The sequence below is a fragment of the Leptosomus discolor genome, chromosome 2 (assembly GCF_034619465.1).
Source record: "Leptosomus discolor isolate bLepDis1 chromosome 2, bLepDis1.hap2, whole genome shotgun sequence".
Taxonomy (NCBI): Eukaryota; Metazoa; Chordata; class Aves; order Leptosomiformes; family Leptosomidae; genus Leptosomus; species Leptosomus discolor.
Genome location: NC_141392.1, coordinates 16,942,366 through 16,958,020, shown reverse-complemented (window position 1 = coordinate 16,958,020; position 15,655 = coordinate 16,942,366). Strand labels below are relative to the sequence as shown.

At 48.7% G+C, this 15,655-nt stretch overlaps 1 protein-coding gene across 1 annotated transcript; it reads right to left on the bottom strand.

Moving 5' to 3' along the window:
• Positions 1–2,138: 2,138 nt before the first annotated feature.
• H3-3A (H3.3 histone A) lies at positions 2,139–6,588 on the bottom strand. Its single transcript, XM_086460651.1, has 3 exons — positions 6,445–6,588; positions 4,942–5,095; positions 2,139–2,314 (listed from the first exon to the last, which is right to left on the bottom strand). Exons 1-3 carry the CDS (start codon positions 6,570–6,572, stop codon positions 2,186–2,188), a joined length of 411 nt encoding a protein of 136 aa, XP_086316777.1. The 5' UTR covers positions 6,573–6,588; the 3' UTR covers positions 2,139–2,185.
• Between the last annotated feature and the right edge of the window lie 9,067 nt (positions 6,589–15,655).

Genomic DNA, 15,655 nt, shown 5'->3' with positions numbered 1-15,655 from the left:
TATGAATTCTTCTCCCTTGAACAGTTTAACTGCATTAAACTGGGATAGTCCTTACCCCAATTCTCTCTAAGAGAAAGAACTCAGTATTCCATTTGAGTACCAAAATCTCTAGATTTGCTTTTCTAATATACCCAAGAAAGAAAAAACTATGTTCCTTATCAATACTTCAATTCCAGGTTATTAAACAAACAAACAAAATCAGCCTAATTACCTTTTTGTGTAGGTGGTTGCAGCATTGTTGACTGATGCATGAAACAGAATTCTGAAGTACAGGACAAAACAAGTAGTTAATTATATCAAAATACATTTGTAGCAAGCTTAACAGTGTCGTTATCAAGCAGGCAGAAGTGACATCTTAAATTGGCTAAGTCTCAGTTGCTCACTTTTCATATTTCTGTTGTTCTGGATGCTCCAAGACAAGTCTTCCTTAATTTTTAGTTGATAGCTATAAACTGCTTGGCATCAAAAGGATGTGATCACATTTTGTCTAGCATTAGTTTTCTCTGTGACAAGCTACTCCATTTAAAGAGACTTTACTCTGCACAGCCCTGGCAGACAGCATTCATTACTAGAGCTGAGCAAGTTATGAATAATGTGATTTATTCTGTAATTTTTGGTGCTCTGTTCAAAATACCAAAGCAGATAATACATCTCTATTAATCCTCTTTGGAAATCTTCAGACAAATTCACTTGTGTGTTTAGAGCTCACTCAGAACCTCTTGAAAGAAGTTAGCAGCAAATAAGCTCTGTAAGGGTCTTAGCACAGAGGTGAAGTCTGTTCTCTGCCTACATATTTTCTTCTGCATAACTCATTTCACGATCTGCAAGAGCTATCAAAAAGTACACCACATAACTCATTTCCAGACTGGTCCATCAGAATCCTTAAACAAGTTTCAGCTGAAAAATTAAACCCAAACTTTTACAGAAGACAATTTCAGCAATGAATTTTTTCACAGGAACTTTCATCAGCAATTGGGGGGTGGGGGTGGTGTATAAAAAAAAATTAGTACTTTTCAAGTGCGTGGTCCTGTCTAAATGTTGCTTCTATGAAATATTGTAACTAAAAAAAATGGTACAAAAGCGTCTTTTTGATTGGAGTGTACAAACTGAAACTAATTACACATGGACTCAGCTCTCAAACATGCTAGAGGGTGTGACCGAAACAGAAAGGTAGTCAACCAAAAAGTGAACACCTACCAACCGAGAAACCAGAAAACAGAGTGCAAAAGGGTTTAAAAATAAGTAAAAAAACTAAACCCCAAAACACACACAAAAAACCCAAACCACCACACCCCACCATTTATACCACACTAACGAATCAGAAATGCTTCCAAATTCAGCATTAAGCTGGGTAAGAAAGGGATCTAAATAGCAACAAAACTGCTTTTTCTTAGCACTGTAGCTTAGTTCGAGAGCTCAGTCCAGCTCCAGGCTCCAGCCAGTAATATACTCACCAAATTTGCTTTCACCTGGGACAGACAGAAGTTTTACACTCCTAAACCCCCGCCCACCCCACGTATACACTACTTCAGCCAAGGTACTATCCCCAGCGTTTCCTAGATCTGCTCGAAGTATTTAGGCCACATATTGAAGAGAAAAAGAGAAGGGAAGGCTGATTATTTTTCAATCAAATATAACCCACATGTAATATTTAAAAATCAAGACTAAAAGCAGGCATCATTTAATGTATTTTAATAGCAAACTTACAGGAACAGCACAGAAGACAGACAACATTAAAAACATGTACTTGTATGTAGGACAACTCAGTTAGAAAAGTATAGTGAATGGATGGAATCTACTGTATGATAAAAATGCTACAAACACCATTTAGTTGCCATTGATAAGAAATTTACTTGTTTAAAAAAATCCAAATGCTGGCATTGTCCAGAAAAATTTGACAGGTTTATTTATAATTTTTTTTATAAAGTTGAATTGTTGAAACTTGTTCACTGAAACATTTTTTGACCACATTGATGTTTTATGTCCCCTCGTTTATATTAAAAATCCACACACAAATGAAAATGGAAAAAAACTTGCCAATACCCAATTCTGTCCCCTATTTTTCCATTTGCAACCATATACTTAGGTACCTTTTAACCCCATGGAAAAAATATCTAACGTTCATTACTACCAATAACAGGAAGAAGATTTAGCTTCAAGAATGACAAACCCATCATAGTGAAGTTTAGGCACGCTCTCCACGTATGCGGCGTGCTAGCTGGATATCTTTTGGCATGATTGTGACACGTTTGGCATGGATAGCACACAGGTTGGTATCTTCAAACAGGCCAACCAAGTAGGCTTCACTCGCCTCCTAGTGTAGAAGAAAAGAGTTAAGAATACTTTCACTCTCTGAGCACCAGGAAAAAAATAGTATTTCTTAGTACAATGTGACATGGCATTAAGTTTAGGCTTCTATCTTTATTACTCACAAACATCAACGGTTTTAGATTCTCAAAAAATAAAAGTCCCCATTTGCTTATAAACCACCAAGTAACATCCTGTGTACTACTGCCATTTGGAGAAAGACATCCTCCAGAACACAACCGAACCAGTATTCTGACAGGACTCTCACAAGATAAGGGCTTAGTTTAGGAACTTCTCTTTTTAAAGCCTGGGTTACACTATTTGAGTGAATTGTCTGCTGCCTCTTCCAGAGAAAGAGCTATTGAGCATCAGATGAAATGGGCAGGTGTTAGGGAAAAGAAGAGCAAGTGTTCCTTTACAACACACAGTTTGGGTGCACAGCTCCTTGTCAAAGGATACCAAAGAGGTGGCTTAACTCAAAAGTCAAAAATTGGCAGGAAAAAAAAAAAAAGGTACTGAGAATTCTTAGAAGAAAGATAACAAGTCCTTTAACTCAGGAACTACCGGAATCACCAAAAACAGGACAGCAGTCAGAGAACTACCATTAGACACTTGCCCTGTTCTTGTACTTTCTTCCTGCCTAAGCATCTCCTGTCTGTTTGGGGCACCCAGCATAGCCCTTTGCTGTCTCTGAGAATCATGGGGTCAGCACTTGGGAGCACAAAGGAGCACATTTTCCTATCCTAGGAAAACCATAACCCTGACCATAGTGCTTTCCCTGTTACTGAACAGCAGCAGGCAGGATTCTGGATTCAGTTGGACTTTATTGTTCTTCCGGCTCACATTGAATTAGCTGCTGTTAAGGCCGGCACAGCAACAGTAATTGTTTACACATTTTTGGGTTGATGCGGAATTCTAACACCTAACAGTCTCCTAGGAAGCTTCCCAACATGCCAGCATCAGACCAGGACACAGCTGGGGCTCATTTAAAGAAAGGAGGTTGAGGTCCCCCCTTCTAGAATACATGCAAGAGAATAGCTTGTGTGAACCATTTCATCACCAGGAAGCACAAAAATCAACTTACTAGGTTAAAAGTTCCTGTTTAAAAACATAGGTTATCTAATATGAAGAAAGAAAAATGTTTACTACAGCAGATGAGGACTGCAGCATTAGTAAGTCATTTCGTATGCAGTAGGATATGGGTAACATAAGTTCCCTTAAGACAGTTTTGCTAAATGACTACATGAAAAGTTAGACACTTCACCAAAGAAGCCATGCTGAACAACATGATACTAAAGGGGTTAAGTGGTTGGGTTTATTGTGTTTTTTTGTTTTTTGGTTTGGTTTGGTTTTGGGTTTTTTTTTTTTTTTTGCAAATATGCAAGCAGAAAGCACTAGGAACAGTATGTGAACAGGTTCTACACCAACTACCAACAACTCCTTAATGCAAAGCCAGGAACATTCAAACCAGCCTTCTGAAAGCGTACTAACTACTGACTACATTTTAATAATCAGTACCTGATAAAAAGACACACAGGTAAACCTCAGGATTTACAAACCACCACATTCACTCACAGCAGTGAAGACAGAACAACAACTAAAAGCAAAAGCAGCAACTTTGCAAATGCACACAGCCACCCTCTGTAGCTAAAAGCACGTACTCAAGTTTATAGGACCTCATGGCATATGTCTCAGCCCTTATCAAGTAGAAGTCATTAACTAGAAAAAGACTATTTTGCCTGCATATCACAGGTTCTGGAACAATCTTTCAACAGCCAGAACAACAGTAAAGACTTATCTTTAATCAGGAGTCTCTATCATGAGAGGGAAACGTTCCCGTGATAAAAACAAGAGCCTTGGAGGGGACCTAACTTAGATGCACGAATTTGGGCCACAAAGAGCAGTTGGGATTTATCCCTCAATATAATCTCTAAGTAAGTTATTTAACTAATATATTAAAAACGTGTTTAGCATCAACTACATCCTACAACAGCACTTATTTCCCTAATGGTGTTTAGACATGGCTCATCAAGCTGTTTTTCTCTCACAAGCACTTCAGGATACCAAGACCTCCATTTGGACACCCCAGAAACAGCTTTACATGAAGCTTTCCTCTCAGGCTGCGTAGCTTTCAAAGGCAAAGCAAATCCTCTAACAAAGCTCGAGGATAGAGGAAAGAGATTTATTTTAAGCACCTTAATAAGATGCACTGCTCTGTCAAGTGCAACTACTAAAAAAAAAAAAACCAACAAAGACAAACCAAAAAAAGCAACCCCCCAAAAAAACACATTTATAGCCTTTGGAGGAGCCACTGATCTGTCGGCGCGTTATTTTCCCCTACAGCACCTATAGGGCACCACCAAGCCCACCCTGAGCACGGCAAAGCTGAGAGGCACATCCCCATAGGAGCCCCCGACTCCCTGGAGGGGCCACGCCCACCGCGGCAAGCCCACCAATCAGGCGGAGCTGGGGCTAACCCTAGAAACAGCCTGGCCAATGGGGGGCGGGAGGCGGAGCCCTCCCCGTACCTTCCCTCTCCCGGTTTGGGGGGCTTTGGGGGGTGTCTGGCAGGGACATCCCTGCCCGCTGCCTTCCCCCAGGAGCCCGGGGCAGGGCAGGGGAGGGGGCGCTCACCTGCAAGGCGCCGATGGCAGCGCTCTGGAAGCGCAGATCTGTCTTGAAGTCCTGAGCAATTTCACGCACCAGACGCTGGAAGGGAAGTTTGCGGATCAAAAGTTCGGTAGACTTTTGGTAGCGCCTGATTTCACGGAGAGCCACAGTACCCGGCCTTTTAAAATGAAATAATAATAAAAGAAAATAATTAGTATTCAAAACATTCAACACCACCTTAAAAATAGGGGTTCACCACCTAAACTAAACCAATCACCGTATGCGTTGTTTTCACTAGCAGAGCCCCAGCGTTTACCATACAAAACCAGTTTCACGGGCAAAGGGTCACCGTTTTCTCAACGGGGACCCCTTGGGCGGCAGCGAGGCCCCAACTTCACCGGGAGAAGAGGCGGGCAGCGTGCGCCCACTAACACACCGGTGCGGAGGGGGCACCCACGGCAGCGCTGCCAAGGGCCAGCTGGGTCCCCACAGCGACCAGCCTGATAGCAAGCGCAGAGTGAAGGGGAACGTGGTGGTTCTTCCCTTCCGAGGTGAGAGGCCGCCAACGCTCACAGCACCAACAGAGTTTATAGTGTAGGTTACCTTGCCGGTACAAAGTACCCAGCGTACGTCCTCGTGTTGGTTTTGGCGGCCGAACGCGAAATTCTGATTAACAACGTACTTTTGCAGACACAAAGTCCAGCCGTGACATTAATACCACGTTTATTTCTGTGGAAACTTTGTGTCTTCCCACTCCAGCTTGCCTCACGCCTCCAGCGACACAGTTTTACATAAAGTTCACCGTCTCAAACCCGCCTCTCCTCCCCAGCCCACCCTGCCCAAGCACGACTGTCACCGTTCCACACTGACCAAGGGCTGGAAAAACGTCATTATTACAGGACTGCCAAAGAGACCCGCCGCCCGTTCTAGCCCACGTCCTCCCGCGCACGAACGCGCCTGTATTCGGGACCATCCGGGGAGCCCCGCGGATCGGCGGGCACGTCGCGCCCCCGCGCGGCCGGTCGCCTCCCTTGCGCGGCCGGTCGCCTTCCCCGCGCCGAGGACCGAGCGAGCACCATCAGTAAATTAAGATACGCCGGTAACAATAAACTTCGCGGCGGCAAAACCCTGCCGCGACGCTTAAATAACCAGAAGTAAGGAAAAAAAAAAAAAAAAAAATCGCGGAGCCGCGTTCACCGGAGAAGGGGGCGCGGTGTTGATTTTTTAGGCACCGGTACCGAAACGCCGGGAAAGGGGTTGACAGTAAACACCGCGCTGGGCACTGATGGCTTTGGGGTTGTTTTTGCGGCAGGAGGGGCCCCGCGCCCCGCCGCGGTACCGGCGTGCGGCCCCGGGGAGCGGGCGGGCGCGGAGGGAGCGCGGCGGAGCGGAGAAGCCCCCCCCACCTCCACCGGCGCCCCGCCCCCCCCGGCCCCGCGGGGGGAGGGAGTTTGGGGGGGGCGGGGGGGGGGGGGGGTGCGCGCACCCGGTGCCGGCCCGGTGCCGCCTCTGCGCGGCGCTGCGTACCTGTAGCGGTGCGGCTTCTTCACCCCGCCAGTAGAGGGCGCGCTCTTGCGGGCGGCTTTGGTGGCGAGCTGCTTGCGGGGCGCCTTGCCGCCGGTGGACTTGCGGGCGGTCTGCTTGGTGCGGGCCATGCTCCTGCCGACGTCGCTGCCTTACACCTGCCCGAAGGAGGGAGGGAGGGAGGGAAAGGGGAGAGGGGCCGGCCGCCCCGCTCAGCGGACGGCCCCGCCGGCGCCTGCCCCACAGCGGGCGGCCCCCTGCCCCGCGCAAGGCGACCCTGCCCACGGCCGGCGAACGGCGGGGACAGTCGCTCGCCTCGGAGCCCGCGGCTGCCCGACGCCTCCGATCGCCACGGGGAAAGGAAAAAAAAAAAGACAAAAAAAAAAGAAAAATAAATAGAAATTAAATGCCTGCCAATCGCGGAATATTAAAATCCAGGGTTTTTTGCCCACGAATTCAATAGCGAGGCGGCGGCAGCTGAAGCCGAGCGAGTCGCCCAGCAGCAGGCGCGGAGAAGCGGCTGTCGCCTCCCCCCGCCGGCCGCCCGTCACCTGCGAAGTGTTTGCAAATCCCGCCCGGCAAACATCGGGGGGCTGGCACCCGACCCGCCGCTTCCACCCGCCGAAAACCTCTTCCCAAACTGCGGAGCGGGTGGAAGCGGAGCGGCAGCCCCCGCCGGCCCTCCGCCGGGCAGCCTGGCCCTCGCCGCCGCCCGCCTGCGCTCCCCGACCCGCCGGCAACCGCGGGCAAACCGGCATTTATCGCGCAAAAAGGGAAGGGTCCGGATAAAGTGCGCGAAAGGAACAAACTTTTTTTTTTTTTTTTGGGGGGGTGGTGGTGGTGTTTTTTGGGTGCCGTCTTTCTCTTTCTGTGTAACTGCTTCCCCGAAGCTGCCTCGCTCCCAAGCGCCTCTCACAGGCAAACTCATCTCCCAGACCCAGAACAAAATGGAAACAATCACGAAATGCAGCCCTAGTCCTTTTGCAAAGGAGGAAAAAATAAATTGCAAAAAATAACGCCAAAAAAATCGCAAGGAACTCCAAACCATGTGGGTGCCGATGAAGGGGGAGGCAGCGGAAAAGTTTGCACTCGAAAACCAAAAAATTGCGTTGGTTTTGGGTCGTTCCTTCGGCGAATTTCTTTCCCTTTTTATTGTTTTTTATGCAATAGGAAAAAAAATATGGTCGGTGACCAGAGAAAAGAGACAAGATGGTGAAGCTGAGCAACAACTGTGGGGAGCAGGGGAAGGAAGGCAGGAGAGTTACCCTGGGCTGGCGAGTGGCTCCTCTTTGCGGCCGCTTCCCAGCCCCGATCCGGGGGATGTCGGGCTGAGGAGGCAGCTAAGGGGCTGGGGAGGCTGCTGGAGGGGGTTTGGAGTGGGGGCGAGGGGAGCAGAGGGGGGCAACGACCCCGCGAAGTGGGGCCGGGGGTGCCGGCGGAGAGAACCGCTCCGGCTGCGCCGGGAAGGCGACGCGGGGAAAGGGACCCGAGGTGCCGCCGCCTCCCGAGACCCCCCAAAAGTTTGTGGGGAGGGTCGGGGGAGGGCAGCGGGGTGCCGCCGGGGGGTGGCGGGGCGCGGGGGGCGGCGGGCGCGGCGCCAGACTTACCCCGTCCGCTGGGCGAGCGCGGCTGCCGTGCGGGAGGGAGGGAGGGCGGGCAGGCGGGCGGGAGCGAGGAGGAGCCGGAGCTGCTGCTGCTGCTGCTGCCTCTGCTGCTGGCGGCGGCGGCGGCTCGGAGCACAATTGAAAGATGGCTGACTCGGGAGGGCCGGCCCCCCGCTCGGCCCCGCCCCCGTCCGCCGCGCCCCGCCCCGGCCCCGCCCGCCCGCCAATGGAGCACAATGGAGGGAAGGCGCGGCCCCGCCCTCGGCCCCGCCCCCTCCCGCGGCGCCGTGTGTACAAACACAAAAGACACGCCGCGCGCGCGAGGGGGATTCCCTCCCCCGCCCCCCCCTCGCCCGGCGGGCCGGGGGCGCGCGAGGCCACGGCGGGGCCGGCGGCCGCTCAGCGCCGCGGGCGGGGCGGGAGGGCGACGGGGCGGCCTCCGCCCGCGCCGACCCCCAGCCCAGCGCCCCGGGCCGGCAGCCCCGCAGTCCCCAGCGGCGGGCACGCCCGGAGCGCCGCGCGGCGGGCCGCAGGCAGAGCAGGGGCCCGGACACCGAGCCCCAGAGGCGCAGGGCCCGGGGCTGCCAGGACCCGGGTGGGAGGCGGGCCAGCGCTGCAGAGAGCGCTAGGCCTAGCTCTTGGCCCGCCGGAGTGCAAGGCACCTCGTTGTACCCCAGAGCCCCCCTTACTGCTTTGGGGTGGGTTTTTGGGGGATTGGGTTTGGTTTTTCTCTAGATAGAAGCAACGCCAGAACCCTCTCTGTCAGCAGGTCTGTCAGAGCTGACCCATCGAGGACCTGCCGTGGAAGTGCCATATTCACAGTATCGTTAAGTCAGCAAAGACATCAAGTCCAACCATCAACCCAGCACCACCATGCCCACTAAACCATGGCCCAAAGAGACACATCCACCTGTTTTTTGAACCCCTCCAGGGACGGTGACTCCACCACTCCCCTGGGAATTCTTCATTAACAAGCGCGCAGAGCGGCAGGAGGGGGCTCCTGGGGTCACTTCCGACTTGGAAACCAACTACAGACACAATGGGTCAGATGGAAAATCGGAGGTTTGGGAAGGAAGAGGAGTCTCAGCCCCCGTGTCAGTGCTGTCAAACTATTTTGAAATGCAGCTGTTAAAAAAGAGACCGTAAATTTAGCATTGTCATCGCCAGCAGATCCCACCCAGTTGTATCAGCTGCCATGTTGTTTAATGAGAAAATTCACTCTTGCTTTGATTTCTGGTAACATCCGAAACGAAACACCCTATGGGAAGGAAACTTCTACTCCAATATGGCTGAACAGCCACTTGCAGTTTTCTTAACTACATGTCAACTGCAGAGTCAAATCCTGCACTCGTGCAAACTGGTGCCACCATCTTGTCTGTCGTTTAGGTATAAGGAGCTCTGTTTGATTTGCAAAAACTTTATTACAGGTGATGATGACGCAACAGAGTTCTGTGCAGAGACATCCAAGCTGCCTGCAGCAGCAGAAGCAGTTAAGCCATGGGAGCGAGCAGGGCAGTTCCCTCGGGGCTAACCAAACTTGACGAGGAAAATAGCGTTATCGGGGGCAGAACACCCTGCTGGGATAGATAGAGGCCGCTTTGGCACGCAAATAAACACAGCGGGCTGCACTACGGCTTGTGAGAGGTGGCTGTCAGGAAGAAGGAACTACTCAGGATCTTGGTTATACTTATAGAAGAATCAGTGAAGTAATTTATCTGTTGATGGTATTTTACCATCAGAGAACAGCACCTCGGCGGGCAGTCAGGAAGAGGACTGGAAGCTGTACAGTGTTACACAGGAGTGTTTTTGAATACCCTGCAGACTCCAAAAACCAGGCACGGAAATTGGCGTCGGTTCCCAACGCCACACACGCACCCCAGTGAGCAGCTGGAAAAGCCGGCAGCCGGCAGCACTGGTTCCCAGCGGCGAGAACCTGCCCCGAGATGCTCGCGGCTTCTCCCCGCCGCCTTCGGCTCCCGACGCGCTCGGCCGTGAAGAAGAAGCGGCCGCGCTTCCACCGCTCCCCGGTCACTCCCCACGTCCTCCGCCTCCCGCAGCCAGGAGCCGCCCCCGCCGCCCCCACCGGCTGCGGCCCCCCCCGGCGGGCCGCAGCCCCAGGGTTACCTGCGGCGACCCGGCGGGGAGCTGCGTCCCCCTCCATCCCCCCCGCCCCGGGGTTGGCGCTGGCGCGCGCGGGCGGTACCCGGCTCGCTGGCGCGGCGCCCCCTGCCGCTGGCCCGGCGCCGCCATTGGCGGAAGCGCCCTGGAATTCCATGACGTGAGGCGGGGGCGGGGCGCGGGGGCTGTCCCGGCCCCGGTGCTGCCCGCTCGGCCCCAGCCGCCGCGGGGAGCCCGGCCCGGCCGCGGAGCCAGCCGCGACCCCAAGTGTTTTCCTCCGGGAAGCAGGGGTCCGAGCACGTCCTCCGCTCCCGTGCAGGCCTCCGCCGCTGCCGCCCGCCCGCCGGTAGCTCTGACTGACCTGAAGCGCTTAACAGACACCACAGGCAGGACGACGGCGTACTGCCCGTTAACGGCCGGCACCGAAACCCTTCAAAACCCCAGACAAGGAAAAACTATTCCAATATTATCAACTTCTGCACCTTCGTTTCATCCTTGCTGATTAACGCCATTAAAAACCTGCCTGTCCAGGGCAGCGGGAACAGGTATGGCCCTCGATCGCCATTTGTGTGCCAAGAGACATGGCAGAAAGAGCTGCCCAACGCTGAAAAGGCTCCAGACGTTCTTCTTTCACTGGCAGCGCTGATAAGTGTTCGCTCCTCCCTTCCGAAGGCCTTTATCTCTGCAGACCACAGGGATCTCCCACCCTTCAGCGTCTGTCAGCGGCCATGAAGAAATCTAACGTAATGAGATTCCACCGGTTTAATCGACAATAGCATGCCAAGGACAACTGCAGTCCTTCATCCTCACCCAACGCAACCACCGCCGCTGCGAACGTGTCCAGATTGCTACCGGAAATAAGATCAGGATGGAAAACAGCTGGTCCAGGTTGGAGCCAAAGAAGACTCCTGTGATACCAGATAGAAAAGTGGAACATTCAAATCAGAAGTTGTCCGAGATGTTTTTAGCACCTTTCACAGGAAGTACACAGCCCTCATTCAGCAGAAAGGGGCAGATTTCCACAGCTCGTACTCATTTTGGCTGTCCAAGTAGCACACACTTTCTAAAATACTCTTTCACCTTCACTTTGGGAAACTCTATCTCGTCTTGCCCAGGAGACCTTGCACAGAGGAAGGCAGGCATTTTTCCTATCAGGCTGGATTAATTGCAACTCAGGGTATCAAGCTGAAAACACTGTTTCAAAATTGTTACTGAAAAAAAATTGTTGGTTTGGAGCAAAGGCTTCAAGCTCAAGTCCTCCAAATGGCTCCTGGCCAGCTCCGAAGGCCAGTGTAAGGCTCAGGCCCTGCTGCCCAAAGAGCTAACAGATCAGCCCGGTATCATCACAGACTGCGTGAAGATCTACTAACAACTGCAGCAGCTGCTTCGCTTTGTAACAGCAAAAGCCCCAGAACAAAACAGAGGGCAGCAGATGAAGCACGCCTTTTCTGAGGTTATCTGGACAAAAGAGAACAAGCAAGTCCGGAGCACGATTGTTTTTAAGCAACATTGCCGGTATCTTGCAGAAACATTTGAAGAAGATTTTCCACTACAAGAGATATTCACAGTTTATCACCAAACTCCAATTGGTCTCTGATCAAAGAAGAAATATTTCTTTCCTATCCTCCCCCAAAAGCACAAACCAAAAATCAAAATGACTTAATCTGGTTCCAACTCAACAGAGAAAGGCACCCCTCCATTACCCAGGGGAAGTTGAGGTTGTTATTCATTTTATGCAAAAAGCTACTTGGACATCTCAGTGAGGGAAGGAGTATAAAAGACTAGGCTTACTTACCTACAACACTCACTTGATTCCTACTTCCACGTATCTCCTCCCTGACCCAATTCTCCCTTCCTGTTCTCTTCAGATCCAGCTCTCTTCTCTCACCCATCGAACCTCCAACCATGCTTTGCGCTCAAGCTCTGTGTCCTCACTACTGTTCCCTATCCCAGCTCCCAGCCCACCAGCCATTTTAAGATTTCATACTCCCTACGCATCCTCCTTCATTCAATGTATTGGCTCAGGCAATTTTACTTTTCTCCCCTTTCTTTTTGTTCCTATCCCTATCTGTCATCCTCTCGATTTCCATGCCAAACTGTTCCCACCTTCCCCTAGTTCTTCAGCCAGTCCCAGTCCCATACCTGCTGTGTTTCCTTCTGCAGCTCGCAGGCCGGACAGCCTTTCCTAGCCAGTTCCAATCTCCATCCCTAACAGTCCAGTCTGGTGTTGCTTCATCCTCACTCCAGTCCTGGCTAGCCTGCTACCCAGCTTCTGGCTGTGGCTGCTGTACGGTTACAACTTCTCCTGGAAATCAAAGTAAAACGTCAGTACAAAATGCTTGCAAGTTTTTAAACTATGTTCCTCTTAAGATATATTTCAGCAGAATGAAAACATTTGTAACCTTAATTTTGTATAAACAGTGCATGTTGGTGCAGATGTAAATGTGTTCCTAAATGATCATCTGCATAAAAGATGGAAATACACTATTTCCAATGTTTTTACAAGAATGTTACTAGGGGTAGGAATCACTGGCACTTAGGAAGGAAAGTACAAGTCATTTAAAACCTCAAAATTTACAATAGTTTTGTCTCTGTATAAACATTTTTCTCTTATTATTTGTTTCGAAGTTTTCTATGTCACGAATTTATATACCACAGAATTTACAGCATTGTAATAGCAGCCATTGTAACGCACAGCTGTTTGATATGCTGGATAGCCCACTACAGCACACAGGGCACTTATCTAACATTTGTATTATTTATACTTTCTGTCAATATGTAAGCAAAACTACACCAGCCAAAACTAGCAGCTGTGTAGTACACTTATCTTCAGAGATTGGCACCTACTGGAAATACAGGTAAGAAGTTCTGGAATAGTAGTAGATATTTTTTTCCTCTCTTTCATCTGTTTTCATGGGGTCTTTTAATCATGTATTTTGCCTTTTGCAGTCCTCTAAAATACTGCATGTCTATTAGACATTATGGCCCCGCTGTTCAAAGAAAGCTCTTAAACACATGTACTTTTAAGCACCTCTCAAGCTCCATTGACTTCAATGGATGATGCTTACTCTTAAATTTACACACATGCTAAAGTGTCTCCCCAAAGACCGATCTCTGAAGGAAAGTCCCACTGTTTAAATAATAAGGACAGAGTACATGTGCCACATGAAAAAATTCTTGGAATTCCTGAGTTCTTTAGAAAAGCTTAAAAGAGACAGCTACTTATAATGCAAAATTACCCATCCTGTTAAAGGTACTTCTTTGCACACTTTGAGCATCACATATGTGCAGGGGATTCAGAACAATCTGTTTTGGAGACAAACAGCATTTTTCTAACCTCTCATAACCCAAAAGCGGTAAACCTGGGGGTTTTTTTGCCTCCAACTTTTTTTTTTTTTTTTACACTGTTTCAATGAAAAGTTTCTCCCAAAAGGAATTTCAGGGGCAAAGTTCTAAGAGAGTGAAAATAAGCCTACAACAGCTCAGAGAATAAGATTCGGGACTCCTGGATTTTGCTTCTCTTTTTAGATTACCACTAATTTTTAGGAGGCGCAATGAGTTTGACTCAGCCTCCACCTTTATGGTTCTTCTACTGCAAACACTTAACAAGTGCGCTGTTTCACCGAGTACATGCCTGCTTTTATGTATAGACTCCTGGCTCTAATTCCCTATGTATCATCCAGGATTCTCTTATTATAATCTCATTTGTACTGTCTATTATTAACATACATGCACTGCTGGAACTCATCTTTCATCCTTCTAATGAGGTCCTACAGAACATGAAAGAGTAAATAACATTACATAAACCAGTGCTAATTCTTTCTTTTCCATGGTCGAGTGGGTTTCTTCTGGTGGAAATTGTGCGACACAAAAAACCTGTAAGAGGAGCCTATAAGGACATCCCAAAGCTCCACTCCTATTCGTACCTTGTTTGCTTATTTGTTTATTCATAATAGCCTTTTAAATATGCTTAATATTTTAATATCCCTTTCATTAAAAAAATAAAGGCCAATGCCTTTTACAGACTGGAAGTTAAAAATATCTTTAATTGCCTGATACACAGCTAAGAACAGCTCCAGGTACATAAGATGCATTGTTGCTGTAACCACAGTCTCCATTCTTTCTTATCAGCTTTGAAGGGCTTGTGTACAACAGTTCCTTATCTCAGGGCGGAAAGAGGACTTGAAATGCCACACCAAAAAAGCAGTATTCCTATCATACTGATGCTATAAAAATCCTAAACAGAAACAGAGGTTGCTTTTTTTAAACAGCCGTACTCTGTTTTATATTAAGTTTTCATTTGCTTAATATTGGATAATTATATTCTCATTTGCTTCAGTGTATGGTGGTGATAAAGGAAAATAACAATAAAAATAGCACTACATGTTTACACACAGACCTCCGCTTGTCAAGAGAACTTCAGCTTCTTACTGACTGCTCTAAGCTTATGCCTTTTCTTCTTCCATTTCTCAGGCCAGTATTATGCTGGTTTTCTACACATACTCTCTGTTTGGAGAGTGCTAAAGGGTTAACTGAAACAGAAACTGAGCAAGAGATAGGGAGTAGGGTATAACAGATAATTGTGAGGTTCTTGTACAGCCTTGCCAAAGACTAGAAATTATATGATACAACAACAAGGAGCATCTGTGATTTTTAGATAAAATATGATCAAATGTCATAATGTGAAATTTAATTATAAAAATCCAACTAAGGCACTAGGTGAAAGCACTGGTGGACAAGTAAAAAGAAAAGGGAATTTATTCTCTGTAATGACAACAATGAAAAATTTTAAAATTTACCATACCTGCTTGAGCTAGTTTGCATTGACAGACACATTTCAAGTGGGCTTTTGCAAGATTTTCTGCAGTATAGGGAAGAGCAATTGTTCTGGGGAATATTTCTTCCTAAAGTTACAGTATGATAAAATTATTGAACTCACTTTAGCTCTCCTGGTTCTTCACGCATGACCAAGTTATCATAACAACCTTTTCTGTCTTTTTGAAGCGTTGTACTGTACTGTGGAAGAAACTGGGTAGCCCGTGGGCTTCATCCTAATGCAGACTACCGTAAAATCTTTTATTTCCAGTACTTCTGTGTTGGTAGATTCATTAAAGCTGCCACAGAGAAATAACCAGCACAAGCTCTAATTGGTTCCCAAATAAGATCCCTACTACTACAGTGATTTACTCGGAGCTCCTGTTGTAGAAGAATTTCAGCAAGCTGATTTGCCCCAAGACTCACACACACTGGAAAATAAACCCCTGCAGGCCTGCATTAGGGAGGAAAAAAAAAAGGCTCACTGTTTTCCACCACCCATTAGGCTCACATTGGCCTCATTTTGCAGCACTGTTCGTGTAAAGGATGTCTTTTTATGCACTGGTGTCGTATCTAGCCCATGCTGACACTGCCTCGAAAGGCTCTATGAGCTACTATACTTGACAGAACTAAGAGAGTAATACTATTTATTTCATTTCTTTGCTCAGTGGGGTAAC